Source organism: Meleagris gallopavo, chromosome 3, assembly GCF_905368555.1.
Source record: "Meleagris gallopavo chromosome 3, MGAL_WU_HG_1.1, whole genome shotgun sequence".
Taxonomy (NCBI): Eukaryota; Metazoa; Chordata; class Aves; order Galliformes; family Phasianidae; genus Meleagris; species Meleagris gallopavo.
Genome location: NC_139406.1, coordinates 56,674,533 through 56,697,595, shown reverse-complemented (window position 1 = coordinate 56,697,595; position 23,063 = coordinate 56,674,533). Strand labels below are relative to the sequence as shown.

At 43.4% G+C, this 23,063-nt stretch overlaps 2 protein-coding genes and 1 non-coding gene across 3 annotated transcripts; all 3 read left to right on the top strand.

Annotated features, from left to right (window-relative positions):
- Nucleotides 1–2,732: 2,732 nt before the first annotated feature.
- Nucleotides 2,733–5,806, top strand: MOS (MOS proto-oncogene, serine/threonine kinase). Its single transcript, XM_085219937.1, has one exon. It carries the CDS (start codon nt 3,127–3,129, stop codon nt 4,174–4,176), a length of 1,050 nt encoding a protein of 349 aa, XP_085076063.1. The 5' UTR covers nt 2,733–3,126; the 3' UTR covers nt 4,177–5,806.
- A 14,176-nt stretch (nt 5,807–19,982) lies between these two features.
- RPS20 (ribosomal protein S20) lies at nt 19,983–22,960 on the top strand. Its single transcript, XM_085221137.1, has 4 exons — nt 19,983–20,140; nt 21,798–21,897; nt 22,424–22,497; nt 22,736–22,960. The coding sequence occupies exons 1-4, from the start codon at nt 20,138–20,140 to the stop codon at nt 22,916–22,918; spliced, it is 360 nt and encodes a 119-aa protein (XP_085077263.1). The 5' UTR covers nt 19,983–20,137; the 3' UTR covers nt 22,919–22,960.
- On the top strand, nt 22,284–22,350 carry LOC116216519 (small nucleolar RNA U54). Its single transcript, XR_004159412.1, has one exon. It is a non-coding gene; the product is annotated as a small nucleolar RNA U54 (small nucleolar RNA).
- Nucleotides 22,961–23,063: the final 103 nt, after the last annotated feature.

Sequence of the window (23,063 nt, the reverse complement as noted above, 5' to 3'; positions counted from 1 at the left end):
ATGATGGAATCGAGTGCACCCTCAGCAACTTTGCTGGTGACACCAAGCTGAGTGGTGTGGTTGACACGGTAGAAGGAAGGGATGCCATTCAGAGGGACCTCAAGAGGCTGCAAAGGTGGGCCCGGATGAACCTGATGAGGTTCAACACGATGAAGTGCAGAGTTTTGCACTCGGGCCGGAGGAATCCCAGGCATCCATACAGACTGGAAGGAGCGGTCCTTGAGAGCAGCCCTGTGGAGAAGGTCCTGGGGATCTTGATAGATGAAAAGCTTAACGTGAGCCAGCAATGTGCCCTTGCAGCTCGGAAAGCAAATGGTATCCTGGGCTCCATCAGAAGAGCGGTGGCCAGCAGGGACAGGGAGGTGATTGTCCCCCTCTACTCTGCTCTTGTGCGGCTCCATCTGCAGTACTGTGTCCAGGTCTGGAGCCCCCAGTACAAGAAAGACAGGGAGCTGTTGGAGAGGGTCCAGAGGAGGGCCACGAAGATGATCAGGGGACTGGAGGACTCTCCTATGAAGACAGGTGAGGGAGCTGGGCGTGTTCAGCCTGGAGAAAAGAGGGCTGTGGGGTGACCTCATTGCAGCCTTTCAGTACCTAAAGGGAGCCTACAAACAGAAGGGGAATCAACTCTTTGAAAGGGTTGATAACTGCAGGACAAGGGAAATGGTTTTAAGTTGAGGGAGGGGAGATTTAGGTTGTATGTGAGGGGAAGTTTTTTACTATGAGAGTGGTGAAGTGCTGGAACAGGCTGCCCAGAGAGGTTGTGGATGCCCTGTCCCTGTATGTGTTCAAGGTATTCAAGATTGGATGGGGCCCTGGGCAGCCTGGTCTAGTATTAAATGTGGAGATTGGTGGTCCTGCATGTGGCAGGGGGTTGGAGATTCGTGATCCTTGAGATCCCTTCCAACCCTGGCCATTCTGTGATTCTGTTATTCTGATACTTCTAAAAGTTCATATTACATGCTTGTTCTTAATGACGCTTCCAGCAGCCAAAACTCAAGACATGCTGAAGTTCCCTGCTGGTTCACACAGCTTCCTTTTTCCTTACGTTGCTGGAGAAATATCAGCAACTGGGAGGCTGAAGGCCTCCCCGGGTGCGCAGTGTGGGTTCTCCTGGGGAAGGCATTGTGATGAGGGGGGCTGCCAGCCCAGCATCCTGCTTCTGGGCAGGGACAGTGGAGCTGAACGTGGCAAGGACATCCTGCAGTGGTTGTGTCTCAAGAGAAGCAACTGGGCCGTGTTGAGAGAACAAGAAAATATGTTCTAAAAAGGATAAAAGCCTGGTTGGTTTTAAATCAGCTCTAACTGCATTTACAACAAAATGAATTGGATGTCCCCCTGCTCCAGCCCTCAGCAGTTGGCTTGAGACAAGTCGGCTACGTCAGTCTGCTTCAGCCCCAAAATACACCCCTCTTCCTGTTCAAGAGATTCGGTGTGTTCCCAAAGAGTAATACATTCTTGCCACGAGAGGAGAAAAACAGAAAGGTTTTCAGCAGAAAAGGAAAATTACTGAAAAAAGACATGGAGTTTGAAAAAAAAAAAATACAATTGGAAAGTCTGCCATATTATTCTGAACGAGACTGCAGGCAAAGAAATTTGGGAAAAGTCCTAACACTAACCCTCTGGTTTTTGTTACAGTGTTCTGCAACGTTCAAGATCTCATAGAGTTATCCTGCAATTCCTGAGCAGGTCCGCTCACAGACCTTTTGTCCACACCTGGCAGTACTCCACTGACTCCTCTCCCTCACCCAATCTTCCCTGTTAAGCTTCTCTGTGACCTTAACATTGGAGAAAAAGTTGCAATGTGTGTACTTTTTCCACGAGATAGATTAAGTTCTTGGAGAATTCATAGCAGAGATCACTTCTCTGCTGTCTTTATGCACTATATGTCACATAAGACCGTGCCAGAATTAGAGCCTCTACGGTTGTTGCAAAATAAACCTTAAGAAGTCATTTCCGTCTCCAGTATAGGTGGATTTGCTTATTACAGCTTTTTGTCATCATCACAGCTCACCTGCTGAGAATGCATTTCTTGTGAAGATTTTTAAGTGGAGCCATCGTGCAGGCATACAACCCCAGCACTGCTGGGACCTGATGTCTGTACTGGTTGCTTTGCAGCATATTTAAAACTGCAATGAGGTTCCTTCTTGGTGTCCTCCACTGCCCCCAGGTGTCCCAGCACAGCTGATGTCAGAGCAGGGCCCTGTCTCTGTGAGATCCTCTTGCATCCCCAGCTCTCCAACCTCTACTTTGATAACAGCTCCCACCACACGTTAGCACCTATTTATCTAAATCTCCCTTAGCTTATCTGTTTCACATCACTGGGTGATAACCCAAGTTTTGTGTTCTCATTCATCTCTTGTTGACATCCAGATGAAGGACCTGAAGGATAAGGAAGTGGGAAACGGAGACCAAACTTTCCAATTGATTCGTCTGCAAGTATGGAAAGATACTTGCTAGAATGTTCGAAAGCATTTAGCTGTACAAAATGAAACCCCTGTGCATAATGCTCATTGCTATAGCCAATGCACGATATGTGATGCTCATCAGCCAGTCCTTTTGCTACTGTTAGGCTTACCTAACCACCCAGAATGGGTAGACTTGAGCAACCAAACCCCTCCTATCACACATGAGTTGCAGGTCCCTTTAAACTCACTTTTAAATTTAGTTATGCCTGCCATAGGCTTACCAAATGCTAGTGGTTACTATCTCAGCTGTGTCCTCTGAAAATAACCCCGAGTTCTTCAATGCCTTTGACAATTATCACTGTTGTCTATAACTCCAGCAAAATGCACTCAGTTTATTTACTGCCAGCCCATTTTGCTAGAGATATTCATGGAGCAAAGTATCTTTCTCATCTCTTGTGATTAAAAATCACGCAAAATACACGTGAACTAATACATTTCAGTTTGAAATCCATATACCCTTACTTTCTAGAGATTTACTTAAGGGTGGAAAAAGAATGTTCTCAGGTGCACCTGATTATGGGGTCAGCTTATTGAGACAGATGCAGATCATTAGGGGTGGGAGGGGGAAGTTGTGCAGAGAGAATAAAAGAGCCTTTGGAAAATCCCATGAAGAAGCTTTCTAGTCTATTGTTCTAGTAACTTTTTCTGGCATCTTATTATGCCATCACCTATTCCTTTTAATAGCTTTCTTCCTTTGGAGCTCTCCCCATCTGCAGACTTGAGACCTTGCAGCAGCCCTGCAGTTATCCCTGGCAAAGATGGAAAAGCCTTCCTAGGAGGGACTCCCTCTCCCAGGACACGTCGCCTGCCTCCACGCTTGGCCTGGTGCTCCATTGACTGGGATCAGCTCTGCCTCCTGCAGCCCCTGGGCTCTGGGGGTTTTGGGGCTGTCTACAAGGCCACCTACCATGGTGTGACTGTGGCTGTGAAGCAGGTGAAGAAGAGCAGCAAAAACCGGCTGGCATCCCGACAGAGTTTCTGGGCTGAGCTGAACGTAGCCCGACTGCAGCATGATAATGTGGTGCGTGTGATGGCTGCCAGCACGTGTGCTCCTGCCAGCCAGAACAGCCTGGGCACCATCATCATGGAATACGTTGGCAACATCACCCTGCACCATGTCATCTACGGCACTAGAGATGTGTGGAGGCAGGGCGAGGAGGAAGAAGGAGGATGTGGGAGGAAGGGTCTGAGCATGGAGGAGGCTGTGTGCTACTCGTGTGACATTGTGACTGGCTTAGCCTTCCTTCACTCGCAGGGCATCGTGCACCTCGACCTGAAGCCTTCCAATATCCTCATCACTGAGCATGGAGCGTGCAAGATCGGAGACTTCGGCTGCTCCCAGAGACTGGAGGAAGGCTCGTCCCAGAGCCACCATGTTTGTCAGCAAGGGGGCACGTATACCCACCGCGCTCCTGAGCTCCTCAAGGGTGAGAGGGTCACTGCCAAAGCAGACATCTACTCCTTTGCCATCACCCTCTGGCAGATTGTCATGCGGGAGCAGCCCTACCTGGGCGAACGGCAATACGTTCTCTATGCAGTGGTAGCCTACAACTTACGCCCTTCTCTGGAGGCCACCATCTTCCATGAGTCACTGGTGGGCCAAAGGCTTCAGAGAATCATCAGCTGCTGCTGGAAGGCTGATGTAGAGGAGCGCCTCAGTGCAGCCCAGCTGCTCCCCAGCCTCAGGGCCTTGAAGGGAAACTCCTAGGGGAACTCAAAGTTACTCTCAACTTCTTTCCCTCCACTTTTCCTTCAAAAATAATGACTGTAGCCTCTTTGACTTTGATATTTTTATATTTAAAAAAAAGATGTTTTGTTATAAGAAAATAAATAAAGACATTGAATGAATTTGTTTTTTGAACTACAGAGGGGATAGAGAGGTAAGGATCAAGGTGTTGGTGAGAATAGTTTTTTTTTTTTTTTTAATGGTTCCTTTTTTAGTTGATCTCTGGTGTGCTGCCTCAGAGGAAAAACTGGGGACAAAGAAAAATCATTTTCAAGTACAAAAGAGTGCTGTTTCTAGATAGCATTTTGTATATAACATTCTCGGGTATTTCCAAATTTGAGACACATGTAGTTCTTTAGATTAACTAGGCCTGGGCATTTGAGATTTTCTTAGACGAATACAGAGCACCAGTGTTTGTTGTTGTCTATTCCTGTTCTTAGAGGTAAGTACACTGTTTCTGAAGTGGAAAATGTAAAATACCTTATCTCTCTGTTGAAAGGAGGGACCATCTTACATTTAATAGCCTCTGCTTGACAAGAAGATGAATATACTAACAAGCTGTTCTTTTCCAAGTTTCCAGTCTTTTCATGCTACCAGGTGTTTGTTGGAACTCACTAGCTGGTATATTGTAAACTACAGTTATCTGAAGTATTACAAGAGCATCCCGTGTGGAACAGAAAGTTCCTAGATCTTGGAGATAGAGTAAACTAAAAAACAAACAAACAAACAAAAAAAAAACCAGATAATATGAACTGACAGGGAGATGCATGGATGCAGAAGCCTCAAACTGGGGAAGGAGTGCAAGCAATTACTCTCTCTTCTTAATACGTGGGTCAGATACCAAAGAGACTGGAAAGGAAGGTTGCTTAAAGCAGTAGTAATGCATTTGCCTAAAATGTATATTGTTGAACAAACCTCTGCTCATGACTGCACTGTTTCTTATCTAATGTCTTTCCTAATCTGGTTGTAACGTGTCTGGGAGAGGAACTGCTCTAGGCAATGTTAGAGACAGAGAGCTCTGGTTTTTCATTATAGATCTGTCTAGATCTCAGCCCTTATCTGGAACTATAAAGATCTGGCTGCTGTAGCTGTTACTGTCATTCTCAAGAACTACATAAGAGAGTAAGAGTGAAGTTTTGGTCCAATTGTTTTTATTTCCTCCCCCTTTCTTCCATTCTGGAGGGGAAAAAAAATAATCCCAAAGGCCATTTGAGCCATTTTCCTGGTTTCTGACATGCATCTGTTCCTAGCCCCGTGAAATCCTGGAAATGAGCAACTATGTATATTTGAGATGCTTCTATAGGTCTTTATAATGTTCGGGTTGTTCCTCGAAATTCATGCTTTATAAAGCAGAGCTAAGCTTAACTCTTTCTTTCTTTCCTGTCCCTCTGAAGTGGAACTATGCCTGCTGGAACTGAGAAAATGTTGTAATTTTTTTTCTCTGTCAAAATAATTATGCTATAAAACCAGAACTTGTTTTACATGTTGTATAACTTCTCTTGATTGTAAACAGTAACTATCTTACAGGAGTTGTTATAATGAGCCAATTCCTTTTTACAATGATTAGCTAAGGGCACATAAAATAAACTGTCAGATAAAGCCATTGGTGCATCTCACATTAACTTCAAGCTGTAGTGGATTCTCTTTCAGGATAGAGTAAGAACTCTGCATGGTACTTAATATTTAGATACATTGTAAGATGCTGTCATAACAATGTGTTTGCTTTTTTTTTAATAAAGGGCTTTTCCCAGAAAGAACAGAGACCTGTCAGAGCATGTAGAGCTGAGTTTAAAGAAGTAAAAGCCCATCTCAGATTGAATCTGATGAGGGTTGTGAAGAGCAACAAGAAGGTTTTTACAGGTACATCAATAGCAAAAGGAACAGTAGGTTGAATCTGGGCCTACTGATTAATGGGGCAAGAGAACCGGTGACAAAAAAAAAAAAAAGAGGAAAAAAAAAAGGAAAAAAAAAAAAAACACTGGGAGAAGTACAAGGTATTCATTTAATGTTTCTTCACCTCAGCTTTTAATGCGAAGACTTGCATTAAGGAATCTTGGGCACTATTGAGACCAAAGGGAAATATGGAGCAAGGATGACTTGATATAGGAAGGAACAGGTTAGGGAACATTCAGGCAAACATGTCATACACAAGTTCATGGGCCTTGATTGAGTGCATGCATATATGCCAAGGGATCCAACTGATGTCACTGTTAGGACGTTCCAGTCTTGAAAGGCTGTGACAAGTGAGGGAGGCTCTGTCAGACCCACAGAAAGCAGTGTCACTGCTATCTGCAGACCATCAAAAATGAGTGCCTAGCGAACTATAAGACAGTTAACTTCACATCACTCCCTCAAGTAAGTGGTGAAACAACTGATTCTGGAAATGATTCCAAGCACATGAAGAGCAAGAAAGTAATTGGGCATAGTTAGCATGGATTTACGAAGTCCAGCTGGAGGTCAGTCACCAGTGGTGTACCCTGAATGTTAATACTGGGGATAGTACAGTTTAAAATCTCTATTGATAATGTGGATGACTGGACTGTGAGCACCATCAGCAAATTTGCAGGTGATACTGAATTAGTTGGAGTGGTTGATACAGCAGATGGGTTGTGCTGCTATTCAGTGGGACCTTGCCAGGCTGGAGAAATCCGTTGATGGGGATCAGTGAAGGGAAACGTAAAATCCAGCAACTGAGGAAGAAGAGACCCAGACACCATTACAGGCTCAGGGCTGACAGTCCAGGAAACAGCTGTGCAGGAAAGGACCCAGAGTTCCAGACACCACGTTGAACATGAACTAGCAATGCGCCCTTGTGGCAAAGGATGCCAACAGCATCTTGGGCTGCACTGCGAAAGGCATTTCAAGTTCCTCCAGAGCATTAACAGATGAGATTATTCTGCCCCCACCACACCAGGCTGCCCAGGGCCCCATCCAACCTGGCCTTGGGCACCTCCAGGGATGGGGTGCCCATAACCTCTCTATGGGCCAGTGCCAGTGCCTCTCTGAGTAAAGAATTTCTTTATAACATCTAATTTAAATCTCCCCTCTTGTACTTTAAAACCATTTCCCATTGTCCGTTTACTATATGCCCAAGTAAAAGTTTGATCTTCTTCCTGTTTAGAATCTCCTTTTAAGTACCGGAAAGATGCAGTGAGGTCTCCTTGGAGCCTCCTCATCTCCAGACTGAATAAGCCCAGCTCCCTCAGCCTGTCTTCTTAGGAGAGGTGCTCCAATGCTCTGATTCTCTTCATGGTCCTCCTCTGAACCTGCTGCAACAGCTCCATAACCTTCTTGTGCCGGGGGCTCCAGGCCTGGAGGCAGCACTCCCGGTGGGACTAGAGAGGCAGAGTAGAGAGGGACAATCATCCCATGAGGATCATCGAGTCCAACTGCTTGCTTCACACAGGATCACTGGAAATTCAAACTGTGCCTGTGGTTTTAAGTCAGAATAAGTGTAAAGGACTCCTCATCCCTAGTTTATTTTCTGCATTCCTGAAGCTGATTGCCAGCAGCAGATGAACCTAAACATGGGTTCTATTGAAGGCCTGGAGAAAGTGCTACAACCAGGTAATTGTAGTTTATCAACATCTTTCTATAGCTACTGAGCATGATATACTTATGAAACCAGTGCTGATGATCCTTCCGCTTTCAGTGTGGGAGGCAGAGGTCAAAGAAGGTAAGAGAATTTTTTTCTATTTTATCACTGCTTTTGATGGAAGGAGGATGCTGATAGCAGTGTTTGACATGATGCAAAACATAAAAAGGATCATCAGTTTTTTAATCTGTGGTCTAAATGCCTCAGCAGGGTATATATGAAGACACAATGAGCTTGGATGGCTGAACAAGCATTCTTGTCCTGATCAGCTCAGTAGGGCCTTGCGTATTTGGAAGTATGTGGTCCAGTATTGCACAGATTCTGATAATGCAGCATCACTGGTGCTGCAATGCATCCGTGGGCTCTGCCCTTCAGCCATCTGCCAGCCAGTGTGCTCTGTTCAGTGTAAGAATGATACTAAAAGTGGGCCAGACCTTCTCAAGCGAAAGTGGCCACATCATCTGGGCTGTGCTTTTCAGAAGGAACAGAGCCTCATCTGTCCCAGTTGGTAAATGCCAGATCTCTCATGTCTTACCATCAATTCAGTTCCTTAGTTTGATATCTCTATTTTTCTTGGAGGCTGAAGTATTCTTATGTTTATTTAATAGCATAACTTTTGGCACAGCAAAGTGCCATTTCTGGGATCTTGAGATTGCTGTGCCATGCCACAGTGACTATCTTCTTACTGTGAGCTCTTTTTGTTTATGTTCCCGGTTCTAAGCGGGACCCCAGCACAAGCTGCCTTTCTGGCTTCCAGCTCTGCAGCATTGAGTTAACTAGTCCAAACCAATTAGGGTTAGCTGCTGCCTCATAGCAGTCCTGAGTAGCCACAGTCTGCAGGGAAACTTCAGCTAGTTCCCATCAACGCCCTAGTGCCTAACTACCACATCTGGCTGCCTTTACTAATTTCAGACAGCTCCTATTAAAAAGGACACTGTGAAATGCTTGCATTATCTTGCACAGTCATCAACAGCAGTTGCTTTGGACATGTTAATCACGTCAGAGTGTTACATTTTATGCTTCCTTGATTATACAGATAATATTGTCTACTATGGGAAAGCATGAACTAAAAGTTTAAACTCCAGCCTCTTTCTTTTTCAGTAGTAAATGGCATCCAGTCCTTTCCATCAGATTTGCACACTCAGCACTGGTGAGGCCACACCTTGAGTACTGTGCTCAGTTTTGGGCCCCTCTATACAAGAAAGAAATTGAGGCCCTGGAGCATGTCCAGAGAAGGGCAAGGAAGCTGTGAGGGGTCTGGAGCACAAGTCTTATAAGAAACAGCTCAGGGAACTGGGGCTGTTTAGTCTGGAGAAGAGGATGCCCAGGGAGAGCAGAGCCTTGTAGCTCTCTACTGTGACTTGAAAGGAGGTTGTGGTGAGGTAGGGATCAGCCTCTTCACCTTGGTAACAGCAACAGGATAAGAGATAATATCCTCAAGTTGCACCAGGAAAAGTTCAGGCTGGATATTAGGAAATGTTTCTTCACAGAAAGAGCGCTGAGGTATTGGAACAGGCTGCCCAGAGAGTGGTGGAGTCACCGTCCCTGAAGGTGTTCGAGAAACATGGAGATGTGGCACTGAGAGATGTGGTTAGTGGGCACGGTGGGGATGGGTTGGTGGTTGGACTAGATGTTCTGCTTAGTGGTCTTTTCCAACTTGTATGGTTCTATGATTCTATAATTTTATCTAAACATCCAATTTGAACTTAACCTTCAGAACAGCCAGTACTAGGGAGTACTGTAGTGGTTTTAGATCAAAATTAAATACTAGATTAAATAAAAGAAAATAAAAGAAATAGGATGGAAGTAGCACTTTATTTTTTATTTTTTATTTATTTATTTTTTGCAGGAGGAAGCTGGGAGCATTGCTGTTAAGCACATTTGTTAATTAAGCAGCAACTGTTGTTTATTTCACTTTTACACAGCTTGTGGCTTCCCATCAGTGGAGTGCCCCTGAAAAGCCTGCCTCTGGCTTATTAAGTTGTTTGCTTCTCTCTCATTGGAGGCTTCTTCTGAACCTTCTGGACCTTTATGAGGTGAACTGCATTGCATATCACTTATCAGAGAACTCAAATGCAAACGATTTCAGCAATCACGATCCAGTTCCTTTAAACTGTCTATTTTTACCTTCTATGACTATAATATAAACACAGGCATCTAGTTTTATTCTCCGCAGCAAAGAAAATGAAAAAATTGTTTTACAGAACACCACAAATATTTATAAATTCAATAAGGCTTAAGTGGATGCTTCACATTTGTCTGTCTTATTTTTTTCCCACCACTACTTACCTATGTTTACAAATTCCTCCTACTGAGCAAAGACAAAAACAGTGGTAGAAAATGACTATTTTTAAATATTAACTATACTTTGAATATTTTACTTATACTTTATTTTAGCCATTCATCTGCCACAAATATCTTACACAGTGTTCAAAGAGCCTCTTTCTATGCTTCAGTTAGCCCAGCTGCCAAATATTTGTCTGCCTGTCAAATGAGCAGCCTTAAAACCAGTTAAAGAAAGAAAACGGGAACAACAACAAAAAAAAGCCTTCTGGCTTCTGTCCCAGTATGCCATCAGCTCAGGATGCCATGGGACAATTCGATAGCAGAGGCACCATTGGACCTGGACTTCCCAGTGCACAGGGCTGAGCTGCCGTGCTCCCTACCCAGACTGAAGTTCAATAGCCCGAGTGTTCGGCAGAGCAGGGAGGTGACTGCATTTGCCTTTGCAGGGCACCTGGGATAATAGGGTAATTCATAACTTAATAAATATTCTACTGCATATGTGCCAGGCTACAAAGAGTGAAGTAGGCTGAATATTGGAAATGTAAATGTCCCTCTTTTTAAGTTACTCCCCCCAAAAGGGGCGGAAGGAAAGGCAGTTTTATTTTCAAGCCATGTGTTGTTTTCAGCCACCTCAAAAATGGTGAAAGGCTTTTGATTCACGTGCCACCGGTGAAACTGGCCCCAGAGACAAGTACGGAAAGCTGCACCTTAACAGGGGTATTAAAATAGCTGAGTGTAAGTCTGCCAGTTGATACACTGGGCAGACTGCATTTTTTTTTTTAGTGGCAGTTAGTAATATGTATCATGTAATACAGCAAGTATAGGCAGACAGATACCATACACTTTGGCCAACAGTTTCATTAAAATGATTTGCAGACAACACGAAAGCCACACACAAAGCATTCAAAGGAATACATCACAGCTCGGGTCCCTTGAGCTTCTCTTTGCATATAAAGTGACAGAACTTCTCCAGACCTCCAGACACCTACAGCTGTCATTCCCTGTGTACCTCTGGGGAATGAAATGACTGCCAGAAGTTGTTTTCTGACTTAAAAGGGAGAAAATGGATGTTCTTAAAATTTGGTTACTCAGTCCCCTCAAAGGCTGACTTTCGGAGGAAATCCATTTCTTCAGTTGTTTTTGAAATTCTTTTTTAGCTTTGTATATTTAATATTACATTCTTTATTTTAAAAACAAACAGTGTTAGTAAAAGTGCCCTAACGATTAAGATGAGCACAATCAGACAAAAACGATAAGGGCAGTGTGAAAGAGCCATTTGTGCTCGGGAACAAGAGGTGGCTGGAGGAGGCAACAAAACAAAACAAAACAAAAAAAGAAAAAAAGCAATTTCCTACAAGCTACAGTCAGTGAGGTTCTCATTGAAACATTCTTATGGTGGTGTTTGAATTTCTGTCTTGTATCCTCGAGGTGCCTGCCGAATAGACCAGCAGGACCCCATATGACTGGATCTAAGAGACTTCAAGCAGTGTTTAAAATTGGGCAAGACCACAAACTCGGTTCAGACAGGTCACTGGCAACCATGGGCCACAGTAGTTTGGTTCAGCTGAAAGCAGCACAGCCTTCCCCTCACCCCCATACTCCAAAACCCTACTGCCCTAGATCATTAGAACAAAAAAGCGACCAACTGGACTCATTCTGCCTATCAGTACCAAGTCCCAAGCTACCCCAGAGATTTTTTTCTTTCTTTCCTTGATGACTCCACTATGAGCTACTTAGTATGACAAGTTACTGTTATCCTTCAATAACACAAATGGCTTAGCAATGTATACAACCACACCAATAATAGCGGATTCTCCACTGAAAAAGAAATTTCTTTTGTATATAGAAGAGAGTAAGAGAAAAGAGTTCAATTTCTATATCAAAGGTGTGTTTTATTTTTGTTTTTGGTTTTTTTTTTTCCAGGAAACAGAAGCAGTCCCTAGGTATTAGCATATACATTTGTGCCAGCCAGAACAAAGTGACTGGCTTTACCTCACACCAGGAATATTTCACAAGAGTGTATTTGAAGCAGTTTTTCCTCTGAACACATCAGGGACTCTCAAAAAGGAAATATATCTGCTGCAAGTTCATGGAAAGGGGGGCATTGATAGAATGAAGTGGAGGCTGGGTGGTCTCAGAAATATCTTTGAACAGTCATGGTTATAGAAATATTATGTTGTAATATAAGTATTTTATACTTAAAATAAAAACATGAGATCATAACGCTGAAAAAACTGCAGGTATTGATATTTATTTTATGTTTTTCAGGGGGTATGGCTACAAAACTCAAAACCACCTTCTATGTATGGAATAGAATTTAACTTTTGCTGCATAAAAATTGAATATATATGACCATAGCCCTCTGATGTTATGCTATCCAGTTTTCAACAGGTAGGTAATACTGCTTCCCTCATGTTGATCTTTCTGATTGTTACAGGCGTATAGTGAAAAGACAAGGGGAAATGGTTTTAAAGTACAAGATGGGACATTTAAATTAGATGTTATAAGGAGATTCTTTACTCAGAGAGTGGTGAGGCACTGGCACAGGCCCACAGAGAAGCTGTGGATGCCCCATCTCTGGAGGTGCCCAAGGCCAGGTTGGATGGGGCCCTGGCAGTCTGATACGGTGGGATCTTGGCAGTTCTGCCCATAGCAGGCAGATGGAACAAGATGGTCTTTAATGTTCCTTCCAACTCAAACCATTCTATGATTCTGCAGCCATGTGCACCCTAGAGTAGTTGCTCTTAAAACAATTTAAGCACCATTGCAGGGGAAAATATCCTCTTTTACTTTCTAGTATTTTTAATAGTACATTTCCTGGGACACCAACAAAACAATATTCCTTGTAATTATAATGTTTTACAGACCAATACGAAAGGAAATGTACAGCCTACATTTTCATTACAAGGCAATTGGGAACTTCTGCTGTATACTTAGGTCAAAGACACATTTAATAGACTTCTCTTTGGCTACCTTAAGTTCTCAGCAGAACTGACTCTTCTGTGGAACAACATTACAAACTCTACAGTTGTTCCTGCCCCCCAGTCACAACCTCATAATGTCTAAGCAGTAGGCTGCAGCTGCCATTCTACCACATTAGCTTTTTGAGAAGTTAGCAAGCCCTTTGAAAACAAAACTTCTTGGTCTTTGATGCCTCTTGGATCACTTTCATGTTACATTTTGGATCTGACCATCTGTTATGAACAATCACAATGTAACGATTCCCTTAGTAGCTACTAATTCCTATTTCTAAAGGACAACTTCAACACCAAAGTATCCCGTTTTGTTCCAGATCCTAAGTTTTATGTTGTTATTCTTGTTTCCATCAGTTTTTGAATAATTTAACTTTGATAATTCACACAGGGTCAGGCCACAATAGAAGATGAATTACTGAATTGGCTTTTGTTTTCACTTACATGGGAGGGCTGGGAAGGGCATCTCTTCACAAGTCTCACAGAACTCAGCCTGACACTGGAACATAACCTCAATAAAATTGTGAGATGCAACCAATCTGCTGATCTAACAGTCCTGAACCATCAACACGATGATTCCCCCTTGCTTTAAATCTCTTTGTTATCTATAGCAAGGATTTACAATCTTTTCCTAGTGCTTGCAAACGTTCATCATCTGAAGACCAGCTGGCACAAGAATATTGTAGGAAGGAAACTAATCTTGAAGTGATGAGGAAAAAAACTTTGGAGGAAAAAAAAATAACACAAAAAACATGATGCAGCAACGCATTTGATATCAGGAGGCTAGCCCGTCAGTCATAAAGCAGTGTGAGGTCAGAATCATTCCTTACATTATCCCTGCACCATGACAGGGAGGCAGCACAAGAACCGTGAAACAATTCCCTCCTACTCTGTCTCGACACAGAATTAGATTAGATTAAACTGGTCTTTGAGAGAAAAAACTGTAATCGGTGACTTCATAACAGGATTCTAAAACAGAAGACATCACGAGCAAAATGTATGTCTGCTACATATATTGGTAAACATAATTACTACAAAAGCATCAACGTTTTCTTCCTCAAGGACAGACCTCAGCCATGCAAATCCCCTGCCATTGGTAGCTTTCCACAGACTCTGTAGGAGGCAGACACTAGGATGAAAGACAACTCTACAGTCCCTTATTAGCACAAAATGTATTGCGGGAGCTCGTACACACTGCTCATTCCTCACACCTCTGAGTACAGAACCTGTAGAAAAGCCAGTGAGGCAGGCAGCAAACCAACACCTGTGATGGAAGCCACTTCCTATTCAGTTAGAGCAGCTTGTTGAGGTCATGTCAGCCTGAGGTGAATAGGTGCAGTTCTTAATGTCATGCTACAAACCATTGCAGTATTCCTGCACAGTCTGTTTTTTTCAAAGTCACAGATCATGACAAACAATGTCAAATAGTAGAGTCTGAAGTAGCAGAAGCAGAATTGAAAAGAACTGTGTTGTTTGGAATGTTGTTTTTATACTTAATTAACCTTTCTACACATGCAGTTTTCTCTGGTGATTTCTAAAATGAAAACTGGATGCAGAATCAGCAGTTTTGTTTGTGTCCACTAGATCTGCTTTTACTAAACTGGAGCTAGGGGTTTTCTGTACAGGAACTGCATGGCTCCCTGCCTCGTGGTAGCATTGCCTGGATAACAACAGATGGCATGGCAGGAATGCAAGTGTCAATAGCGCGTGTGAACCGAATACCCAAATCTGGCTGTTCTGACAGGTTGTTTGCCCAAAAACTGATAACACTAAGGGGAATCTGACAATAACAAAGTTTGCTTAAGACAATGATCATCCAGATTAAACAGTAACCAGGGGATTAGCAAAAGAAAAGAACTTGAAAGGAGGTATCCTCCCCATTGCACACTGCATGTTGCTGCCAACCCATCCAGCTTGGGGATATGGGTGAGGGGACAGCCAGCATGAAGCCACAGCCAGACCCATGCTTTCGCCAGCATGGTGAAACATGGGCTGGCTGCACAGGAATGCATGCCTGCGTCTCCAGCTAGCACTTAGAAACTTGTTGCTATCTTACTTCCATCCTGAGCGTTCAAAGATATGTTGCGCTGACGTACCACATATTCAGCTTCACCAGAAATGCTAAGTATATTAACTGTTAAGCATTTCTACTGCTATAATTTGTATCCGAAGAATAAGGCAATGCAGGTTGACAGAGAAGCTTTAGGGAAATCAGGTCAATGATACTGGAAGCCAGCTACAATCTTTATCAGCAGTAAAGTACTTATCTGCAAGGTAAGAACTTGCGATAGTTATGAATCTCACACTGCCCATTTGAAAGTTCCATTATCATCACTATTTGTGGCAACATTTATCACCTGAAAAGGACTCCATCAAGCACAATTGCTCTTTTTTCCAAGTCATGGATCTAGTTCATATTCTCCTCCAATAAGAAATTAAAGAAAAGAGTGCCTGATACCGGTAATGTTTTTATGGCAAGCTCTATACCAGAAGTGACCCAAAAACTTAAAAGGGATAGGCTAGGTATGATGTAGAATTCCAGCTTTGGGCTAGTGCTGAAGCATGTAGCTACCCACCTGCACACATCAGTCTTTAGAAAACGAGGTTGTTTTCAGTTCTGGCAGGTCTTCTGGAAGAGTTTCAATAGCTGAAGCAGCTGTAGGCACTGCAAATATAGATATTCAGTCTACAGGGGGATAGTAACAGGATCTACCTAACAGCCAAGCAAAGAACGCATCGACTTCTCAGAAAAGATACAACTAAATAACTTCGAGTCAAGACAAGAGGATCTACAGATATTTGCAAGTAAAACCAAGCAGATGCTGAAGGCTTTCCTAAAGCCCTTGAAAAATGCTTTCACTGGATTGCTGCACTACCTACTGATGATTTCCTGAGAAGCCTCAAGTATGATCCCGTTTCACAGTATTTTATGATCAGAATTTCAAACAAAATCTCCAAGAGTTTGTTCAGTTTCAAAGAACTTGGAGAAGGAAGTCAATCCAACGTGCTGTGACAGTACAGTAAAATGTATGGACAACTAGATATTAGAATTGATTTGATGTTAGAAATGACCTCACAGAAGAGTTAGCTTTTGGTATTGACTTTGTTCTAAATTGGTGAGTACAGCCTCTCCTAAAAATAGTCAGTTTAGGTGATTTTCTAGCCCCGTGAGCTGGAAGATGGACTAGGGAAAAGAGAAAACAGATTAAGCATACAGTAACATGCAACACGAAGTGTTGATGTGAGATGTTGGAGCAGATCCAGAGGAGGCCCACAAAGATGACCAGAGGGCTGGAACACCTCTCCTCTGAGGACAGGCTTAGAGAGTTGGGGCTTTTCAAGAGAAGGCTCCAGGAGGACTTTATAGAGACTTTCCAGCACCTGAAGGAGGCCTAGGGAAAGCTGGGGAGGGTCTTTTTGTAAGGGTATGTAGCAACAGAACAAGGGGAAATGGTTTTAAATTGGAAGAGGGTAGATTTAGACTAGATATTAAGAAGAAATTCTTTACTGTGAGGGTGGTGAGACACTGGAACAGGTTTCCCAGTGAAGTTGTGGATGCCCCCTCCCTGGAAGCATTCAAAGCCAGGCTGGATGGGGCTTTGAGCAGCCTGGCCTAGAGGGAGGTATCCCTGCCTTTAGCAGGGGGTTGGAACTAGATGATCTTAAAGGCCCCTTCCAACCAAAACCATTCTATGATTCTCTATGATTCTATAATTTTGAAAGTAAACAGGAATATATTTTGGCAATGTGTTTATCATCATTGAAAGTAAAGACTACAAGCTTAGGCGGGTGTGATCCAGGCCCTGCTTCCAGTGAGCTGACAGCATTATATCATCACTATGAAATACAACACAGTAAATTTAAGGAAGCTACTGTGCACACTGTCAAAAAGGGCATGAAATTAGAATAAATTTAACCCAAAGGAGCAGCAGAGTTAACAAGCCAATCTGCAGAACCTGCAGAGTAAGTCTGTCCTCTGAACCACGCAAAAGTGCAGTCAGACTTCAGAGATTAGCACTCACCTTTGCTTCAAGAACAGTCACTGTAGTCTTTCAGAGGGTGCTGAGAGCCAGCACGTGCTGCTTGTTCAGTCATGTAGGTGGATGTACACTTGAGCTATGACTACACTGGCTCTGGGTGGGACATACAGGAGGTCTCCTCAAAGATTCTTTCTGCCACATGAGCAAAGGAAGACAGAAGGTCAGCTGACGTCTAGACTAAAGGGATTTAGATTTGTAGAATACTGGGAAATCTTTTTTTTGGATAAAAGTCTATGATTTAGACCCAGTCACCTGGAAAATCTTCCCAGGCAAAACCTGGCAAGATTAAATTCAATGGCAACAATCAGCTAAAAAATAGGATGATCTACTCATCACAAATTAGAGATGTTCAAGCTAAAATTAAGCAGAGGACCACACATGATGACAAGAAACCTACTCCCAACACATACATAGTTAATTAACAGGAGTAACCGAATTATAATTTGGAAGCATGACTTGAATTTAATGGGTTTTATTTACTATAAGAGAAATAGGCATAGTACAACAGGTAAATTAGGATCTAAGAACTGCAGAACATTCAGAAGGTAAGCAAAAAATTATTTTGATAATGGGTGTTTATTTACCTGTGTGAAGAGCAAGGAGGAGTAATTTTTATTCTTTTCTTAAATAATGTATTTCAGAGAAAGCAGAAACTTTATATAAATTGCCGTTCTGTGTGTTGTTTTTTTTGGGGGGGGGTGTTGTTTTTTTTTTTGAGAGAAACAGCAAATATCACAAAGTTCTAACAATAACTAAGGAAAGCTTTAAACATAGGAACTAAAGGAAGACGTTTTTTAAATCAGCAGCTCAATAGCTCGCATCCAAGAGTTTTAAGAGCTGGCAAAGGAGACTTGTGTGCTGTTAATGTGGATTTTCCATAAGCTTTCAGAAATCTGGGGAAGCTCAAGAAAAAAAGTCTAACAGAAAGCTGAGGTTGTGCCAAATACATATATATATATAAAAGCATAAGAAAGGAATAAAATCAGGAACTTACTTTCAACTTTGCAGTACTCCCAGGGGAAAAACAAAACAAAACTAAATAAAAAGAATCCTTGGTATAGAAACAAAAAGAAATGACAAAATTTTATTTAAATTGTACAGCTCAAATTAAATTTAAAGTTGACTGTATTGCTCATGTGATTAGAGCATATGTCTATGGCAATGATATGGCAATAGGAACAGCACTGGTATAACTTATCTGTACATGGATTTATTCAGTACAACAGCAAAGAAGTGGCATAATTGTACACAGATAGCAAGCTGCAAGTAAATAAAAACCAGGGTTACAGGTCTGTGTTGTCAGTGAGGAATTGGTCATATGTCTTTCTAATTGAATCCCACTAGAATTAGTTCTTGGCTCTAAGCTATTTAATATTTTATCAGTTAATCTGGAAATAAAGTTCAGTACTAACATTCATCAAAGCTACAATTAAACAGTATAGCAAGACAGCTGATTGAGAACCATTTGAACTACTGGAAAATTAAGTGTTTCAGCATGGTCGGTGTGTGGTTATGCACTTAACGACAAATATAGAACGCTTGTAGGATGGAAAACTTCCTCAGGAAATTGGAATAGCTGATAATGGAGTAAATGTGGAGTCTTTCATAGAATCATAGAATGGCCTGGGTTGAAAAGGATCATTTAGTTTTAACCCCCCTGCTATGTGCATGGTCGCCAACCACCAGACCAGGCTGCCCAGAGTCACATCCAGCCTGGCTTTGAATGCGTCCATGGAAGGGGCATCCACAGCCTCACTGGGCAACCTGTTCCAGTGTCTTACCACCCTCTGAGTGAAAAACTGCTTCCTTATATCTAACCTAAATCTCCTATCTTAGTTTAAAACCATTTCCCCTTATCCTATCACTATCCGGCCTCGTAAACAGTCACACCCCCTCCTAAGGTCAAAAGGAAGGTCACAAAGAAGGAGCAGAGAGGACAGAAGCCTTTTGAGGATCCTCTTGTAATCCATCAAGGGCTCAAGTGAAATGAAAAATCATAACCAATTTCTTGTTTCTAATATTATCTTTATGCATTATTGAGCTCAAAATTGTTAATATAATTGTTGAAGAGATTGGGAAACAAACAACCAGAATCAAAAGCTGCTTTTGCTGCAGGGAAGAAGAGGAACAGGACTGCTATCCGAGCAGATTTTTGAATAAGGGATCTTCCTTGGCAAAAGATACAGCAGCCCTCTAGGGGTAATGGGATGTTGGCTTCTGTACTCATATTTATTGAAGCTGCTTTATCAGAACGGATAAAAACGGAAAAACGGATATGCATCAAGTTGCAAACCAATACATAAGTAAGCGAGAGACTATGAAGCATAAGTACAGGTGCTGTGACTGCACAACTAGCTCACAATTGAGCACCACAATGCAGCATTGGCATACAAGTTTATCTAAGTTGCAAGACTCAGACCACGTGAAGACCCGAAATATTTGATCAGGGAGAACAGATACATATAAGGGCAGGGTGCCAGATGAAACTAAGTTCGGGTCAAGGTGCCGAGCCGTCTTTCTTCAACAATCACAATCATTACAGAAGAGCCTGAGCAGCCTTGCGGGCAGCAGCAGCAGCAAAACTCGCTTTGTGACTGGCTGCTATCTGCGGCCACAGCAACGAGCGCTCTCAAGAGAAGACGCCGACAGCGCGGAGCGCGAAGACTCCAATAAACAAAACGAATTCAAGTCCCTAAGCCCAGGAATGAACGAAACCAGCGTTCTTCCTTCACGCTGCTCAGGACTCCCGCGTCACAACTCCGGCAGCACAACCAAACAGACTTCAGGACGGGCTACGAAAGCTCCCTCACCCACCAGCCGACCACGGAGCACGGCAGAGCCACACGCCCACAGCCGCCACTTCCGGGCGCCGGCCCCGAGGTGAAAGGTCCCGCGGCGCCCGGATGGAGGCGGTGCCGCCAGCCTTATATAAGCCGCCGGCCGCGGCAGCGCCCTCCTCTCGCCGCCTCCTCCTGGCTCACCGCTGTTCGCTGGGCCTCGCGTCGCGCCCCGCCCGGGAATAAGTCGGCCAGGAAGGCCCCGCTGCCGCCATGGTGAGGCGAGGGGCGACGGATCGGGGGGAGCGGATGGGGGGCGGCGCCGCGTGGTTGCCGCCGGGTCCGGCCGGCCGCGTGCCGCCCGCTCGGCCTGGGTCCGGGCCCGGGCCCGGGCCCGGGCCCGAAGCGCGGCTCTGGGGCGGGGCTGTGCCGCGTGTGCCCGCGGAGCGCTGTGGGGCGGCCGTACGCATCCGGCCCCGAGTAGGCCGCCGTGGGATGAGCTCGGACTCTGCGCTTGCCCTTCGTGTGGGTTCTTAGGCGAGCAGCGTGGTCAGCTAATAGGGCACGTGTTAGCTGCTCGGTCGGAGAAACACCGTGCTTCTAACTTTTATTTTAAAATGCTTCTTTGCTGTGTGTTTCCCGTTCTTTTATTGGTTTGGTGTGTCCACTTTAATACAGTCTTTTTCCCAAACGTTTAATAGCGTGAAGCTCTTCAGATCAGTGCCTGAAGTGGTGCGGTCAGTCTTTCTGGTCTCTTTGCTCAATGTTGTGTTCACTTAGCTGATATCCTCGCTACTGAATTTATGGAGGGGCTGTTAGGGTGGTAGAATTTCACGGGTTTTTGGATACAAGAACAGTCACAGAATCATACAGGGCTTGGAAGAGATCTCTAGAGACCATCTGCCTCAGTGCTCTGTAATCACACAGAATCACAAAATGGCCTGGGTTGGAAGGGACCTCAAGGAATCATGAATTGCAACTCTCCTGACACAAGCAGGGCCAACGGTCTCCACATTCAATACCAGACCAGGCTGCCCAGGGCCTCATCCAGCCTGGCCTTGAACACCTCCAGGGATGGGACATCCACAACCTCTCTGGGCAGCCTGTTCCAGCATCTCCCCACTCTCTCTGTGAAGAACATAAGTATGGTGAAGAACATAAGTATGGCAAAGCTGTAAAGCAAGTTTCCTGAGTAGATCACACAGGAAAGTGTCCAGGTGAGTTTTGAGTCCAGGCAAGGAGGCTCCACAGCCTCACTGGGCAGCCTGTTCTGGTGCTTCATTACTCACATGGTAACAAAGTTCTCTCTCGTGTTTGTATGAAGCTTCCTGTGTTCCAGTTTTTAACCATAGCACCTTGTTCTGTTGCTATATACCACCACGGAGTCATCTGGCCCCCATTAGTTTGGTTCCTGCACTTCAGATATTCATAAACAGTGATGAGATCCTCTCTCAGTCTTCTCCAGGATGAACAGCCCAAGGTCTCTGAGCCTTTCTTCATAAGGGAGGCGCTTCAGGCTTCTAATCGTCTTTGTAGCCTCCCACTAGACTCTCTCCAGTAGCTCCCTGCATTTCTTGAACTGAAGAGCTGGACAGAGTATTCCAGATGGTGGTCTCACCAGGGCAGACTAGTAGGGAAGGAAGAGAATCGGACATGATCAGTGCTTGGACAGGCTGCTTTATACATAGGCAAATCAGACAGAGGTGTTCTCGAAGCTTTCCACCCTGCAAAGCAGTTACTCTTCACAGTGCATCTCATGCCTCTGATCATCCTTTATTCCTTCTGTTTGGACCATGCCATTGTACCTGCCTGATCATGTAATGCAAATAATATAGTCCCAAAGCTGAATTGTTCTTTACATTCCACAAGCCTGTTTTCAGAAGTGTTAGTTGGTGTTGATTGTCATGTTTGATATCTAATTTTCATATTTTAGGCATTTAAAGATACTGGCAAGGCACCTGTGGAGCAAGAGGTAGCAATTCATCGCATTAGAATTACTTTGACCAGTCGCAATGTAAAATCACTTGAGAAGGGTGAGTGACACTTTTTTTTTTTTTTTTTTTTTTTTTAAACTAGAGTAGCAGTAAGAGAGCTTCTATCCCTCTGTTTGTCTGGGGGGTTTAGATGTTACTGTTGGAATGTCTGAGAACTGAAAGGTATTGGTTTCTTGATTGATACTCTGTCATGCTTGTTATTAAGTGGTCAGTTAGAAGTTCAGTGTTCAGTAAGGCATTAGTAAATCTCATTTATGAACCGATGTTGGCAGCATTTTAATCACGTATTGTAAATGTAGAAGCAGTGCTTGTTGCCTGATATTTGGGTTGCTTGTAGCTCAAATATGGGTTAAATGGTAATAACTTTCTGTTGTTGTGATTTTTGCTATCTTACTGTGGGGTAAGAAGTTTTATTTTAATGTAGTTGGCGATGAGGATAAACTCTTAAACCTGAATTGCAGTGATCATTTCATACGCTATTCTGAGCCAACATATCTTTTAAAAGTCTTTGTTCAAAACAACAAACAAAAGATCTACAAGCCTTACAAGCATTCTATGTTTTCAGTCTGTGCTGACTTGATCAGAGGCGCTAAGGAGAAAAACCTGAAAGTGAAAGGACCTGTGCGCATGCCCACCAAGGTATTTAAACTTAATTGAAACCGTGTTGTATTTCTGTAAATAAGCACCTAAAATTTTTTTTTTTTTAAAGACAAGTTGAGATATCAAGCAGTGCTACTAAATTGAGGGTTATGTTATAAAGAGATAATGGTGTACCTTGGTTCTTTTCTTTGATAACTGTTGTGTGACAAATGCTGAAGGTGGAAAGGGCTTCTTGTGTACATCAGCTTGATACCCTGTGTTTATGGTTTTGCTTTAGATTCTGCGAATCACTACCAGGAAGACACCTTGTGGTGAAGGCTCCAAGACCTGGGATCGTTTCCAAATGCGTATCCATAAGCGACTCATTGACTTGCACAGCCCTTCTGAGATTGTGAAGCAGATCACTTCCATCAGCATTGAACCAGGCGTAGAAGTTGAAGTTACTATTGCCGATGCCTAAATCGTAGTCATCTTCTTCGAATAAAGCTGGCTTACAAATTTTCTTTGCTGTCTGTTTCTGTATTTGTGCCAGGAGTCTGTGGTAGTTCTCTGATTTTCTTGAATAAGGGCGTAACCAAAATGCTATCTGGGAAGATCACATTTTC

Excerpts from the sequence above, each read along its gene's own strand:
- MOS (XM_085219937.1), top strand. The coding sequence starts at position 3,127 with ATGCCATCACCTATTCCTTTTAATAGCTTTCTTCCTTTGGAGCTCTCC.
- RPS20 (XM_085221137.1), top strand. Across the intron at positions 21,898-22,423 it reads TGTAAAATCACTTGAGAAGG|TCTGTGCTGACTTGATCAGA; the intron begins GTGAGTGACACT and ends CTATGTTTTCAG. Across the intron at positions 22,498-22,735 it reads CTGTGCGCATGCCCACCAAG|ATTCTGCGAATCACTACCAG; the intron begins GTATTTAAACTT and ends GTTTTGCTTTAG.